The sequence below is a fragment of the Accipiter gentilis genome, chromosome 17 (assembly GCF_929443795.1).
Source record: "Accipiter gentilis chromosome 17, bAccGen1.1, whole genome shotgun sequence".
NCBI classification, from domain to species: domain Eukaryota; kingdom Metazoa; phylum Chordata; class Aves; order Accipitriformes; family Accipitridae; genus Astur; species Astur gentilis.
In genome coordinates, this window is record NC_064896.1 from 2849865 (window position 1) to 2866532 (window position 16668).

General features: G+C 45.4%; 1 protein-coding gene across 1 annotated transcript; it reads right to left on the reverse strand.

Annotated features, from left to right (window-relative positions):
• Nucleotides 1-357: 357 nt before the first annotated feature.
• HDAC1 (histone deacetylase 1) lies at nt 358-16488 on the reverse strand. The gene is made up of 14 exons (XM_049820452.1): nt 16336-16488; nt 12094-12206; nt 11544-11661; nt 8413-8487; nt 7068-7206; nt 6307-6448; nt 5020-5112; nt 4597-4705; nt 4330-4470; nt 3749-3857; nt 3513-3643; nt 2602-2748; nt 2441-2489; nt 358-2064 (listed from the first exon to the last, which is right to left on the reverse strand). Exons 1-14 carry the CDS (start codon nt 16382-16384, stop codon nt 2037-2039), a joined length of 1443 nt encoding a protein of 480 aa, XP_049676409.1. The 5' UTR covers nt 16385-16488; the 3' UTR covers nt 358-2036.
• Nucleotides 16489-16668: the final 180 nt, after the last annotated feature.

Below are 16668 nucleotides of genomic sequence, written 5' to 3' on the forward strand. Positions count from 1 at the left end.
GGGGAAAAGAAAAAAAACCCACACCAAACCAAACACCTACAAAAGAAACTAAAGCACTCTTTCACATGCAGTACAGAGTATGTTTCAAATAAAGTGCTCTGGTGCATGGCATTTAAACCAACACATCTAGCCCTCTTCCTGAAAGAGGAGGGAAAGTAATCGTGCCTCCCCTCAGCTTTCTTTCCAAAGCCTTACTACAGCTGTCATTTTTTGTTGTTAGGGCCTACATTACATCACATCGTGATCACAACCAAGCTACCGCACCATTTTCCAGCAATGGTTCTGAAAACAAAATTAACTCCCACTCTAACCGAGTGTTTCCCCTCAGCAGAAAGCAGTACAAACTCACACCAACCATAGAAATGTACCAGTTTTATTACAAAGATTCTCAAAATTCAAAATAAAAGCATCTTTAAAAAACCACAATATATTTCCCCCCCAGACACAAAGATACACTGATCTCTCTCGCTTCACATACAAACACTGAAGAGCGGGAGTGACACGTCACTCGGATTCAAAGAGACTAAAAAACTCACGGTGGAAAAGGGAAAAGAAGTATTTAAAAAAATAAAACATTTTAAAAATAACCTGTGTTAAGTTAGCAGCATTATTAGAGTTGAAACCATCAGCAGCGCTCCGTGGGAGGTACAGATCCTCTTATGGACAGAGGAATCCCCCTGAGAAAGGAGAGCAGCGAGTCAAAACTGCCTGCAAAACTTCTGCAAAGCATTTCACCAAAAGCTCATCTAATGATCAGCTGTACAAAACGAGATGCAAAAGAAAGGCCAGTTCTGTTCACAAAAGACCTTTGGGAGTGAGATAATGCATGGGAGTAGGAAAAGGAGTAGTTATAAAAACGTACAGAGCCCCATCTGCTGTTCCCTTATAAAGATAACAGCTCAGACAGCTGATAAAAAGGTTTTCTGTATTTACTGGCCTTGAGAGCAAAAGAGAGGAAAGGTTCAATTCGAAAACATTTGTAACTTCACTTCAGAGAAGAGTTTTTCAGCGAGCAACACACATCGACAAGAGGTTTCAGCCAGGCTCTGTTCAGTCTGGCCTTTAGACGAGTTGGGAATTTCTGCAGTGGTTTCAGCCTAGGACACAGATCAGTACTGAGAAAGCACATTACGGCACATGTAGCCAAGGGCAGAACAAACAGGAAAAGCAAAGCAGGCGGCCAAATGGGCAGTAACTCACTTCCCCCCCAAAAAGGGGCATAGGTATAGAAAAAAAGGTATAAAAATTTCATCCCTTCTCTTACTTGAGATGCATAATGCTGCCACACTAACTGGATCTGCAAGATCTTGGAAAAATGTTAACCACCACATTAGGGTGATTTTCATTTTGCATTTTCCAGATCTGCACCTGCAGGGCTCTTGGGCTGATTCACTAAAGCGCTTTTCAGATTGCTTTTAAGCTGCTTCATCTCTTTCCACAAGTTTGCTGCAGGGAGGTAGCCAACTCTATTCAAGAACTGCACTATTTGACCCTGAGAAGCGGCACCAGCTTGCAGTTACTTGCCATGGTGGAATCAAACTGAAGACCAAAGGAATAGTCTCTCACAGGCTTCATTTGGGAACTCGTATTCTCCCACAAAAAAAAAAAAAAAAAGAAAAAAGAAAAAAGAAAATTGATGGCCATCTTTCCACCTAACCTGAAATGCAGATACTACTTCTACTTAAATTATTCTTTTCCAAGGGTGGTTATTTCAGAGGAGAGAGTAAAGAAAGGAAGTGATTTTTTTTTTTTTTTTTTTTTTAAAGACACACTAAGGAGGCAGTGGAAGGCAAGAGTGAAACTTCCCAGTCACCAAATCTGGGCAGTGCAGGTCTGTCTACTCCACAGAATCCTCCCTATCTGCTCCCAGCGGAGTGCAGCAAGGAATAATTTACAGTTCTCAAGTCATTTATATATTTATATAGAAATATATACAGAAACATATATAAAATATAAATCCTGTGGAATGGGAGGCAACCAGAGAAGCTAACCTACGACAACTACGCACTGACAGGTACTGTCCAGCTGCAGCCATCTTAGGTGGATTTTGTCTCTTCCTTCACCCTGTGGAAGCAAGCAGTAAAGAATTTGGTTTTAACAAGCAACTTGGGCTGTGCCCAAGCTTTAACAAGAAGCCAGCTGCAACCTTAAAAATGCTGCTTATACGGCCCGTCTTCACCTAAAACTTGTAACATGTTACTGAATGAAGGCACCATATTTTTAAGCCCTTTTCCCTGAAGGCTCTCACAGCACTTTATCAGGTGTGCTGTTCTACACATGCAAACTTCTTCCCATTAAGAGCCCACGACAAAGCCATCCAAACTGCCACGTCTCTCCTTCAACCCCTCAACTAGTGTAACATCCCACCAGGGGCACTGGTAGGTGCTCAAGGAAGTACAGGCACAGCCATTTAATCACCATGCCAGGAGACAGGGCTCACCCTTTGGGTTCTGCTTTCTCTTCTTTTGCTTTTTCCTCTTCTTTCTCATCTAGGAATAAAAAAAGGAAAAAAAAAGACACACAGTAGTACAGTAGGAAAGTACATGCCAGGCAAAGTTCCACAGAGCTGGGAGGGCTTCTAGTCCTAGCTCTCACACGTACCTTTCTTCTCCTCTTCCTCCTTTTCCTCTTCTGTTTTCACACGCTTAGCTTTCTTAAAGTTGGCAACGTTTTTGCGCCCTCCTTCCCCTTCATCTTCAGAGTCAGAGAATTCTTCATCACAGGATATTCTCTTATCAGAATTGCGGACTGAATGCAAAGAAGACAAGAGGTTGTTTCAGCAGATTTAGAAGTCAGGAGGCACCAAGCACTAACTTCTCCAAGTACATCTACACACCAGAATGAATTAACGAGCCTACGTAAGTCAGAATTAGGCCACGATAAAAACACTGTCTTTCTACCTGCCGTATCTTTTAACTCACCACTCCTAACTGCTCATGCCTGAGATCCAAGATCACATGTACAACTTGGATTAGGTACAGTGTGATGTCTAGACTTGACAGCATAAGCAGGTTAACCAACCTCACACTGAGAAAATCTGTCTGCCAGATCTAAAGGCCATCAGCCAATCTGGATATAAACTAGCATTTTCACTGTGGAAGACAACTTCTGGGATCAAACCTGACAGTCTCCCAGAAAGTATTCTGTCATAGCACCTACATCACAGGAACTGTTTAAATTCACACATTAAAGCATAGGTTCTCCCATTATGGAAATCATCTGGCAAAAGTGCCATTTCTCCAAGGGAAAAGAAATCTATCAGCCCTGCAATGCCTAGCATCATTGCTTTATCTTACAAAATCAATCAGGAAGGTGGGAACAGATTCAAATTGGAGGACTCCAGAATAGAGAATTACCTAAATCACATATCCTCCTCTCTTTACTAAGGTAACTCAGTTTAGAGCCTGCATGTTTCTCCAGCTAACTGATCCTGTTCAGCTTTGGCACCCACAGGCTCTGAACACTATGCTTCCCAGCCAGGCAATGCAACTATGCCAGAGACAAGCACATACTTGAAATGCGTTTCTCAGGATCTTCCTCCTCTTCATCTCCACTGTCTTCCTGAACAGCATCCTCAGGAATTGGCTGCATCTGGACACCAGGGGCATGAGGCAGCATGCGCAGATTCTCAAAGAGGCGCTGCCTAGAGCCAGCCAGGAAAGGAACACCTCCGTCAGCAAGATGCCGCCCACGGCTGCGAAGCCCCCAGTAGAAGGTGGCAGTCTCGCAAAGAGGAACAAACACTTACTTGATCTTCTCAAGATACTCATTGGTATTCTGGTTAGTCATGTTCGAGGGACTGATGTGGAGCTTAAAGTCTGGTCCAAAGTACTCAAAATAGTCATTATATGGAAGTTCTGCAGGCAATTTAAAAAGGAATAAACACCAAATTACCACTGGATGGGTGACGAAATACCACAAACACATTGTACTTCTACAGAAAAGCACAACTGCATTTACCTAGGCATAGGGCTCTCCTAGCCCAAATTCAGGTGAAAGCAGACAAATTAGCAACAGTGCAGTCAAAGCTTACTTGGCAGTTAAATACTATCAGTGCACACAAAAGTTTTCAGAAGGTCATCTCATTTCAGTAAGTCAGCAAGGCCGCTGGGTACCTTTTGCTGGAGGGGAGAGCTACAGGACTAGAATGCAAACAAGAACAGCTACTGCAAATCAGGGAATCCAAAAGCTCTTCCACAGTAATAATCAAGAGCTAATGAATCATCTTAGGGTTGCTACCTCTCCCACAGCAACATCATTTCCCTGAGCTCTGTTTCTAGAGTGTCATTGTCCCCTAGTCTTGCTTCAAAGGCTCCAGGGGAGAATTACCATTGGGAATTTCAGTGTCCAAAGCCACAGCAGTCTCATAGGTCCAGCATCTAGCCACGTTGCGGATTGTATAGCCACCTCCTCCCAGCATCAGCATAGGCAAATTAAAACTTTTTACAAACTCCACACACTTGGCATGACCTGCAGCAAAAACAGTGGGGGAAAAGGTCATAGCCTCATGGCAGAAGAGGAACAAACTTTTCAAAGAAATCTAATTATATCAGTTATGCCTGTTCAACACAGGCACTGTACAGTAGGTACTCTTACCTTTGATGGTCAGATTAAAACAACCCAGCCTGTCCCCTGACAGAGAATCTGACCCACACTGCAAGACAACTGCGCTAGGCTGGAACGTCTCCATCACTTTAGATATCACCTAAACAAGAAACCCGTTGTTACACACTCTCCACAGGACAGTGTCACAGCAACACAGTAATGTCCATGTCAGCAAGTGACATGAAGACATCCCTAGTGTTCCCACAGCTGCTGACTCCCCTGTATTGGTAACACTGAGGCTCTTGCGAAGAGAAGCTTACTGACGACAGGCTGCAATTGTTAGGGAGGAATACAGCCCCTGAAGAATCTTTTCACGGAAGACTGAATCAATCTCCCCAAAGAACGGCTCCATGAGCCACCCAGTGACAAAGTATGATCCACAAAGAATCACTCAGCAAAGATGTCTTCACTTACCGGCTTGAATATTGCTTCATAGGACTCATCATCAATTCCGTCCCGGAGAGGATAGTTGACAGCATAGTACTTGCCTTTGCCTGCACCAATATCCTATTAGAGTGAAAGACAGGAGAGACCACAAGTCACCAGAGAACCAACTGCAACACATAAATTGTGCTCCAAATTAGGAAGGGAAGTCTGGGATTCCATCAGTGTAATCCAGATGTAAGCCTAGGCTCTCACAGACAAATACTGTCCTGGCAGAAAGCAGCAAGAGTCAGCTGACTCTAACAGCAGCTTATCTGGCATAAATGGGTGCATTTGGCCCTCAGTGTTCAGAGAAGAAAAATCTACTACTACATGTTGCTGTGAGCGCACAGGCTCTCATTTCACTGGCAAAAGCCACTTTCTTACACAGCAGTAAAACTGGCAGCCAAAATTCTAGTTCCAAACCTGTACACTGCAGAGATGCACAGCTCAACATACCAGTTTGGGCTGACCGTGCAGTCTAGTAACTGAAGGAATCTATTTTTACTTTAAAATAATATATATATTTTTATGTTTCCATTATCTCTCTCACACCCAAGTGTTTTCTTAAAAATAGTTATTTCCTTTATGGTGCAGAGTGGCTGCGCCAGGGAATAAGGCTGCAGCTGCACACAAGTCCACATCACCAGCACCAAACTCTGGGTAGGGCTGAAAAAATACAAGTCACAATTGGAAGACAAGAGAATTTAGATCAGAAAAATGTAATTCCACTAAAAAGCATATAAAAAAAGGTAAAGAACCTTTCACCCCCGAGAAGAGCGTTTTGGCAATGTCAGAAGTCACAAAGTGAACCACACCTGTATCTAACCTGAAAGAGTGCCACAGTTAACACCACGATTCATTAACATGCAGAACTGACTCACAGGAGGAAATGCCAACAAGATAAACCAACACACAGAGAAGTACTCCCTCATAAACTTTCACCCAAAAGCTTGTGTGACCAAGCTTAGTTTGCAAGTAGCTAGAGATGACCAACATGCCATCCTCAGAGTCACTTTTCTGAGCATAATCCCACCAGAAGGCTGCTAAGAGACTGATATCAAAGCCTTGGTTTTATTACTATATAGGATCACAGGAACAAAGCACCCACTCCAAGAGCCGAGCCAGCTGCCTCACACCTTTGCCCTCCAAAAAAGGATGCCACTTTGAGAGCAGAAAAACCCAGGAGAACAGTGATTTTAGTTAAATTAGTATGACAGCAAACAGATGGAAAAGACCAAATTTCAGAGTAATTTTCTGCTAAGCCTTCATTCTCACCCGTAGGTCCCCTGTTCCTGGGAAGTACTCTCCGTACTTATGAAAGGACACAGTCATGACACGGTCTGTGGTATAAAAGGCTTCCTCCACGCCATCTCCATGGTGGATATCAATGTCAATATACAGCACTCTCTGGTGATACCTAGGATCAGAAAGGAGTCAAAATACTGCATTTCTTCAGAGCAGAAACTGCCTTCACCTGCAGAGCAAATGGGAGGAGAACAAGGAACTTGGTGCTAATCCCCAGGCTGCACAGCTACCAGGCAGCTCTCTCACCAGAGTCTACAAGCAAAAGTGCAGCAGAGAAGAGACATGTGCCTTGGTCAACAGCGGAAAAGAACCACAGAGGAAAATAAAGTGGCTTTTGCTGCTGCAACTGATCTTTGAAGGCAGACTCAACTCAGTTTATTCTGATTCAACCAACAGATTGCATTTTTACGTCCTAGCCTCCCACTGAGGTTTGCCTTGAACCAAAAGCTGTCACATATTACAGCTGCGCCCCCTTTTCCAGGGTGGGTGGTAGAAAGAAGGACCTAAGAGCAACCACACAATGCTCCAAGCCTTCTGCCTCCTGCATAGTGCCACCGTTAGACATATCCCTTTGGGAGAGAGGGCACCACAAAGATAGCTGATTAAGCTCTTCTGGGAAAACACAGCTAAAAAAAAGCAACAAAAAGAAAAGACTGGGAAGAAAGCACTAAGGACCAAGAGGAAATGCAGCAGAAAGGACAAACAAAAGGGGTAAATAGTACTGCCCGTACTTTAGGAGCTCCAAGATAGCCAAGACGATATCGTTAACATAACAGAAGCCAGAAGCCTCTGACTTCTTAGCGTGGTGAAGGCCTCCTGCCCAGTTCACAGCAATATCTGTCTGTTGCTTGTTCAGCTTCACAGCACTGGCTGTTGGGAGAAGAATTACAAAATGTTAGCACAAGAGCAAAGGCCCCATGACAGAGACTGAGGGGTAAAGTACTGGTCCCTTACGATCACATCATTGCTTATGTGTGCGTTTGGGTACTTTACAAAGCACAAGCCCAAGGGTTTAACACTGGATGTCTCAACAAACTAACAAGAGGCAAGGGAAGAGAAATGCAGGCTCTGTTTTGCCTGCACACACTTTTCACTGCTTCCCACTTTTGCCTCAGAGCATGAAATCTGCACAAACAAGTCCACAGCATTCTAGCTGGGGTCACAGTTGAAGACAGTCTAGATTTCTCAGTGCCCTGAACAAAAGATTTTAATGAAAGGTTTTATCCAACGAATATTTAGGTCATTCACTGAATATGCATTTAGGCAAAGGAAGTTCTCTTCCCCCAGCCCCTTCATAAACTTTCTGCAAATTCTGAAAGTCTCCTGGGATCAAAACAAATGATATATTCTGTGGAATCAACAGCCGTGGGACCAGAGAGCATAGAGCTACTTCAAAAAATGCTGCAGTCAGTACTTGTACGTACTGCTGAACTACGTTACAGGAAATAAAGACTTCTAGATGTCATTGTGGGAGTAGCAGCCACAAAGCTTTAATGCCTATGTACCCTAACACAGTTCCCGCAATACCAGTCTTTCTGCAACAAAGTATTTGAAAATAGTGAAAGCATTTAAAATGTTCCAGCTTTCAGGGAGCTTACTGAAACCTTTCAGGTTCTATTTTGCCTCATGTCCAGAGACAGTGGCTTTTTGTTAAAAACAACAGATAAAGTAACCCTTTTCTTTCCTTTCCAGGTTACGCCTGCCCACAGCAAGGTTTTTACAACTTTTTTTTCTGTAAAGCTCACGTTGATTTTTTTTATTAAACCCCTGTTGCTGCTGCGGTTTTGTTTTAACTATCACTGGCAATGTTGTTATACCACTTACAGAGTCCTTCACATATTCAGCAAAGTAACCCAGACTAGTGAAGATATGCTTAACAAATGTAGACGGATCTGTCAATATGCAAGGCTTGAACCCTCACATGGGAAGAAATCTGGATCTAATTATTAAGGAAATCAGAAATAGGTTCATAGGGCTTCCCCATCACCACCTACAACAATATATTTCCTGGACAGAACTACATTACACACATCTGCTTAAGAGAAAAAGAAAAGAACATATGACTTGTAAGCTTACCAACTGAGCCTCCAGCAGAGAGCTGACAAAACTCAAACAACCCATCAAACACAGGGCAGTCTTCCCCAACATTAACTTGAAAAGAATACAACAGAGTTTGTAAGACAAAACTACAAATATATGGCAAAGCTTTTACCACCAGTCTGATTTAAAAAGCTAACCAGATAAGCGATCAAAAGTTTTAAACAACAAAATACCATGCAGAAATAATAAAACATTAAGGTAATCAACCTGAGGATTGCCTGATGAGGCAAAAAGGTTGTTGCTGTAGGGAAGATGTTCCTGACTTGTAAGAAAACAGGAAAGCAGGTCCCAGGAGCTCCGGTGAAAGCGGCACGCCATCTACCGGGGTGCGCTATGAGGGATCCCGAAACCAGTCAATCGCGTCGGAAAATGAGTGGGCAGAGAGGAGATGCTATCAGAGCTGTGTAATACCGATACACATCCTCAGCAGCAACTCAAGTGGCGCTCCTTGACGTAGCACATTGACAGTATTCTGCTCTGCTCCAGCAGCACATGCTGGTCACCACGAGCACATGCAGGCTGTGCAAAATGGGGGCCAGCACCCCTCACTACCCCACATGGGCCACGCTGCAGCCCTACTGCCTGGGCACTGTGCCTTCTGAGGGGGAACATTGCTGTTTCTGACTACAGAGCTGACACCGAGCTCCATTACACAACCCCACAGCAAGTGGGAAAGGTTTTTGCTTCTGTTTCCTGCTGTATTGCTGACGAGGAGTTCAGAAAGCAAACAGTGCCAGCACTGCAGGAGAAAGTGGGGAGATGCTAGATAGTGGCGCATACTGGACCAGAAGTTTACATCTACATCTGTTTTGTTACACTTTGTACATTCCTTTTACTTCACATTGGACAGTCAGTTTTTAAGTTCTCAGCAGTACTGTAGTTTCGGCCTGGATAAATTTCTACTGTAAACTGTTCCACAATTACAAATAAAAACAGTAACAAAAGACTTGTATTGAATCTAGATTTTGCAAGATTTGGTTTAACAAACAAAAATCTGTATTTTTGTAACAACATCTGTAGAATGTTTACTCGCGTGCTTAATGAGAAAGGCACAAACAGCACAGTTCTTGCAGCATTAGAAACTCGTCAGCACACAGTCTTCACAAAGACTGTGTGATAAGGGAGTTTGAATGGTCCCAGTTCGGGACAGGGATCTCTGAGAAGGACAATACCCATCAGGAGACCCAGAAGGAAGCAATTGTTCCCACTTTCCAATTGTTTCAGCAGGGCATGGCAACTGGCGGAGTTTGAATAATCAACTCAAAGAGGTGGTGGGAAGCTTTCCCTGTTAAGCGAGGAGAATTTAAGTCATCAATTTCTGCATGCTTCCCATTATAACAAATTAAATTTCTTGTCCTTTAGGTTATAGAGTAGTCCTCTCAAGTTCTCAGGCAGGCAACACGGCATTAGCAGAATGAAATTAGAGACTGTTCATTACCTTTCCTCCCCCTCAGAACTTTGTGGGCAGCTCTGACGGTATTTGAGGGCATCCCTCTGCTATACCTGTCAAAGGCAGGAGCTGCTGGGTAAACAGAAGCCACCTGGGCTTTCTCCCACCAGGAGAGTCAAAGCTGCTAGGACTACTAAGGAGGGATATTAATAATAGGGGTCAATCACTTGACTATAGGCATAAAGCTCTGGTGGAAGATGAGAGGCAGATGCTCCTTCTTCCTTGCAGTGGGTGAGGAACTTCCTATCTGGCAGAGTGCAACCAGAGAGAGCCCAGCATTAAACGTGGATACACTCTTATGAAAATCGTAGCAGCTATCCTTCCCTCAAAACAAAAGCTGAAGCACCAGGCAGGCTATGAAGACCTGCCACTGTACTTGGGAGCGGTGACCTTGTCTCCTATATCCCTAACCTCTGTTCTGAGCCTCCTGTGCTAGTTCTCTAGCTACACAGAGGCCACTATTTTGCAGGTCTCATTGAAGAAAAGCTCTGTCCTCCGCATATTTAAGATTCATTTTCATATTTTTGCCTCCTTCAGGTAAAAATAGTTCTGTGGAAGTACAGTACAGAAAATGTTGACTACCAGAGAAAGCAGAGTGGGTGTTTATGAGCTGTATATGCTTCAGGGGTAAACAGTTCAGTTTGTGTAAATATGGACTTTGGTACATGTCATTTGGTGTACTAAGGCATATCATTTACTATAGGAAGTCTTTCAACGTATATTACTCATGAACCATATTTACCATTCCTCTTATGTGCTTGTGCCTTAACATCTGTCCCCTTCAGCTCATACCACATTTCCAAGTGCCTCTACTTCAGACTCCAGACCCATATTTCTTCTAAATTGGAGATTACACTTACTCCACATAAATGAACCCCATGGGCTAACAACTTTTTTTCTGCTCTCGAGGATTGCAGTGTGCAAGACCAAAATACTGTTTAAATGAGCCTTGAGCCTTCCCCACTATTTGCCTGTACTTGCTAGAAATCTAGTTTGCCGCAGTCATTGCCAAAGAACATCAGCTCAGAGTTGCAGAGAGATCAAAAAAAAAAGGTTTCTGTAACATTGAAGTCACCATTAAAGAGCCCTTCTGCAGACTGTAGAGGTTAGAGCAAGAGATTAGCTCACAAAATAAACCTTTCTAACACAAAGTGGACAGGTATTATCGTGCATCTCAACCCTTCCCCACTTCCAAACAGCCATTGCCCTGAAAAAAACCTTCAGAGTTACTGCAGATTTTGGACACAATTGATGAGTTGGGGTTTTTTTGTTTGTTTGTTTTAAATATACAACCCTTTCCCACCTCAATACCTCTGGTTAAAGATAAGCAATAACACAAAATACATGCAGCTCAAAAATGGAGTAGTTCAGTCATCTCTGAACCAGAAAGGTTTCCACCAAAACACAAGACCAAAAAAAAAAAAGACAGCCAGGTCAAAGGGTTTTTCCTCAGCTCTTTCAGCATATTGGCTTGAGAGAGGGACCCATTTTTAAAATGCTTGATTTACCAGAAAAATCAAAAACAAAGTCAGGAGAAAGACAATTTTCCATGGTTCTTCCTACTCTTTTTATCACAAACCTCTAGAGCTGGCCTAGGATTCCCAGAACCACAAATTTTAACATTGGCAGGAACTACAGCACTACACGCATAGCTTACATCTTTGCATCTGCTTGCTGTACTCAGACATGTTATCTGGGCGAATAGATCTCAGAAATTTTATGTAGTCATCACTGTGGTACTTGGTCATTTCTTCTGCATTTGCCTTGTGAGGGCGCTGCAAGGACAAAAAAAGAGCAAGGCTTGTTTTGAAATCTCTCTCTCCCCAATTCCCATTTCCAATCTCAGATTTACACCCAGGAACAGCAAAAAACTCAAAACAGCAGCATTAAACAAGAGTAACTTATTCTCAAAGGCAAGAATGCCACTACTGGAAACTGAAATGTATTACATATCTAGACAAAGAAAATATTGAAGTTACAGGGAGAAGAGCAAATTCTCCAGTCTCCAAAGCTTATCTGAAGCAAAGAACGTCCCACCACAAGCAATCAGAAGAAAGCAGAAATACAGCAGCACAACTGTTTGGGTTTTTTTCTCCTCTTTGGCTCATCAACAGAGAACTTCTACATCTGGAGCATCAAAATTAAAACCTGACATGTGACTAAGATCTTTCATATATATTTCTCTTCATGACCAGCCCTACACTTACATATATCTCCATCTTCCTGTAGAGGCCATAGTTCAGCAGCAGGTTGTGGGTCATCCTGATCCTGTGGGGTTTCATTGGATGTCCTTGGCCATAATAGTAGTTTCCAACATCACCTGGTAGCAGAAAGGATTTTGTTACACCAGAGGAAACTATTAATTCCTTCAAAGAGGCACAGCCAATCCACAAAAGCCATCAGGTCATCTGTCATTTTATTTGTCCTTCAGCAGTGCACCTGTTCACAGGGGATAGGGTCTCTCATCTTGTTCACACAGCTATCTCCATGGATTCAGAAAAGTTCATCCCTGACTCAAATAAGACAGATATTTGGAAATGAGGATATGTCCAGACAAGGAATTTTTTAATGCCAGTTCTGGGGAAGGCAATCCAGGTGGACTCTGAGCAACTAACATCACACTGCACAAGAGGAGGGAGCTCCAGCTTTCTTGGACAGGAGCTTTGGGCACCACATCAGTGTGTCCTCACTCAGCAAATGACAGCTCTCCAATGTCCTCTCCAGGCAGTTCAGGTCCACAGTGATATCTCACCTTTACAGAGCTCACACATTTCACCAAGAAATGCAACCGCACTCTGAGCAGAAACCCACACGCCAAGAGGCATGCAAGTTTAATCCCGGCTCAGACAATGACTCATCAGATGGAGCACGTAGCCTCTTTGCCTCAGTTTCTTACTATTTAACTAACAGAAACAAGATACAAAGCAGCTAATTCTGTCAATAAGCAAACACCAGCACAGCTGTAGTTTTACAGCTTCTCAGTCATTTTCACCCTTTATTATTGCTTGAAATCCTTCAGAAGAATCCCAGTCCCTACCAAACACATACCCACACAGATGCACCTGACGAGCTATCCTATGGGCACCAGCATTAATGAAGTTACCTTCCTGCAAATACATCCCACAGGTCATCTCCCCATGTGGATTTTTTCCTACCAAGAAAAAGCTGAGCTCATGCTGCACTCTCCCACAGTAGGCACAGCTAACTGTCCTCTCCCAGAGTACTTATTTCCATGACACTTACAGAAATTTAACTTTCAGATTTCTGCCTCCTGCCTGATTTGGCTGTGAGACGCACAGACTCCAAAGTTGCCAAGAGCAGGAAACACGCAGACATGCAGCAGCAGTATCGCGCAAGCCTCGTTTTCTTGGGAAACCAGACTAAGTTGTTCATGTAGTTGTACAACTCCCGATCAGTTTAGGAAGCAGGCCATCCAATCCGGTCTGGCTGGTGACTCAGTTGGGAGTATTAATATTTCATCACCAATCTTAACATTCAGGAGAAACTGCTACTTCCTCACAGCATGCAGCTGTAGTTTTTCCTCCTGTGGACATAGCTCTATTTTCAGTCAAAGTAGATGCAAATGGTGCAAATCCCAAACCCAAACAACACTGCTGCTGGAGTTTACCTGTCCATAGCACTTCAATGAAATGGGTTGTTCTTTGCACATTGGTATTTTACTGGGGCAACTATCCCTACAGTAAAATCAGGTTAAATCAAGCTTTGGGGAACTTGGTAAGAGATGCTCAAGACCCTATCTAGAAAATACAAGCACAAAACTACATGAAGCTTTGAAAAATCATCATCATCTTCACCTCAGGCTGTCAGTGAAATGCCCTGGGCAAACCCTGACTTCCAGAGCCTGTTCATGTTCACTCTGCTAAACACATCCCACCACGAGTCCTACAGAGCAGCAGACGAGCTTGTCTGCTCATGGATGTCAGTGCAGATTAAGAATGTGTGAACTTAGCAGATACCTCTTCCTGTCTGCTAGGGTTAAGCAAGTCCCTACATAGGGAGCTAATAAAGGAGAAGTTACTGTTCAAGTTCAAACCCTTGCACACACCCTCAGCACCCCTCAGAATTTCCATGAAGGACCCTTACAATACCCAATTACCTTTTCCCCAGCCTCTGCATCCCACCTAGACACTTCCCTGCAGCTCAGGTTCCTTCTCCAGCATAGGATGCCCTCCCACCATCTGAAATGCGTGGCTCAAGGAAGAGACCCACATGCCATCTGAAACAGTGCCCAGGGACCTCCCTTCAGGGAATTACTGCACTAGATTGCTCTGCTCTAACCACCCTGCATGGAAAATAAAAGCCCCTGACAAACTGGCCTCCCGCAACTGCAGATTATGCCTTTCCCAACAATAAAAGCACACTTTCACCCTAGGACACACTATGGATGTTTGCCAGCCACTCGTAAAAGAGCAGTGGAAAGAAGGCACTAAAACCTCACCACAGAGTAAATTAGTGAGGGCAGCTACAGACAAGAGCATATAACGCTAACTTCATGTAGTTATTGTGCAATAAAGACTACAAGGATAGCATCACTGCTTAGCATTTTCAAACAAAATTACTGGTTATTTCATATTTAAGACATCATCGCGTGCCTTTAAAGATTATAGCTTGTTCACAAACTGACAAGTTTCTTTCTGAACATGTTACATTCCAAGGACAGGGATAAGTTTGGACATAAGAGACCGTGTTTTTCCAACACCCAGGTTGTGTGCACATGTATGGCATTCTGGCACTCCCTGCAAGGACTCTTCAAGTTTAAACTAGGCATTTTAGGGCCAGGGCTCTATCATCCCCTTGTATATTTTGATATGATGGGTGTTGCACAGAGATCAGTTGCGTGGTGAAACTGGGCTCAGTTTAGCTGCACCCAGAGCTCTAATCCAGACTCCTCCTCGCCCTGCCCTCCCGAAGACACAGGCTGAGTCAGAGACCCCACAGGACTGTCATTGCGGGTTGCAAACGTACCGCTTAGATTTACTTCTCTAGAGAAATGAAAGCCCTCACTATATGCCTGCTACATATGGCAGTTTAAAGGTCTGTTCTACTGCTTGAACACTGAGCACATCCCTTTACCAGGAAAAAGTAGCAAGAAAAAGTTTTTATTTTATTTCACAGACTAAAACCCACGATGAAATAGAGAATTGCACAATGCCTTTCACAGAGAGTGATCACAGACTCTATTAAAATGAGCTCGCCCATCACTGAGGCACCAAGCCGCCCCTCCAAAGGGGATCCAGTTGTGAACGTGCAGAGGTGACGCAACTGTGATTTCTCTCACAGACTATGGGGTAGAAGTGAGGAAGCTGACAAGATACCCAACTTGGGATTTGGCCAGCTCTAACACCCCGTTACTTCCCCACCCCAACGGGATGATTATAAAGCCCCAAAGCAGTGCCTCCCCAGCCTTGTAACAGAAAAAAAACCCCACCAAAACACAAAAAAAACCCACCAGTCTACAATCCAGCCAAGTTCAGAGCCAGAACTAAACAATGCTCCTAGACACAGGAACTCCCTACAAACAACCACACAGTCTGTCTGGCTCCTAACGCCTTCAGGTTTGCCCCTTGCTTGACAGCAACACCGCTGACCTAAACGGGAGCTTCAAGAGTGCCTCTTCCTCTTAACGTGGCTCAAGGAGGCTTCATCTCCCACAACCCATCCTATCCCCCAGCATGTCCCGGAGTGCTCCTCATCCTCCCAGAAACCTTCTTCAGCATCTCAGCACAACTCCCAGACCCTCTCTTGGCCTTATGTCCCTCTCCCTATCCTGGACCCTTCACAGCCTTTCCTCACCTCCAAAGCCCCTAGGTCTCCAGACCTCCCCATCCTCTTCTACCCCCCCCCCCCCATCTCCCCCAATACTGCTTCCCTATCTTTCCCCCCACTCTTCCCTTTCTCCCCTCCAGTGCTCCCCCACGTCCTTCCTATGCCCTCCGGTGTCCCCCATTCCCCCCGACCCCCCATCATCCTGCCCCTACACCCCTACTACTCCCTGCTCCCCCCTAGGGCAGCCCCCAGCCCTCCCCTGTCCCTCAGTGCCCCCAGTTTCCATCCCTCCATCCCCCAGCGCAGCCCTCCAGTGACCCCCATTACCCCTCCCACCACCCTCAGGGCAGCCCCCAGCCCAGCCCCATTTCCCAGTGCCCCCCCCCCTTACCCCCCCCCTCAGAGCAGTCCCCCCTCCCAATGACCCCCCCATTACCCTCCCCCAGCCAACCCCTCACCCCCCCATCCCCAGTGACCCCCATTACCCGCCCAGTGCAGCCCCCATTACCTCCCCCAGCGCCTCCCATTGCCCTCCTCACCCCCCCGCCCGCCCCCTCCCCCACCCCCAGCACCGCCTCCCCTCCCCCCACCCCCGGTGCAACCCTCCCCCCGGCCCGGTGACCCCTCGTGGCCGCCCCCGTCGGTGCCCCGCAGCCCCTCACCATCGTAGTAATAGCAGACTTTCCGCTTGGTCCCCTGCGTCAGCGCCATTTTCCTGCCTCCCCACAGCGACAGACCCTACCGCCGCCCCGCGCAACCCAACCCGGCCCGGCCCGCCCCGGGGCCCGGGCCCCGCCGCCCCACTTGCCCCGCCCCCGCACTGCCCCCGGCCTATCGGGGAGGGGCGCTCCGCCCCCTCCCGTCCGCCGACCAATAGGAAAAATAGCAGCGGCGGGAGAGAGAGGGCGCGGGGGTAGCTAGCAGGCTAGGCGGAGCGGCGGGGGTGCCTGGGCTGTACCACCGCCGCGGGGGCGGCGCCGTGCGGGCTGGACCAT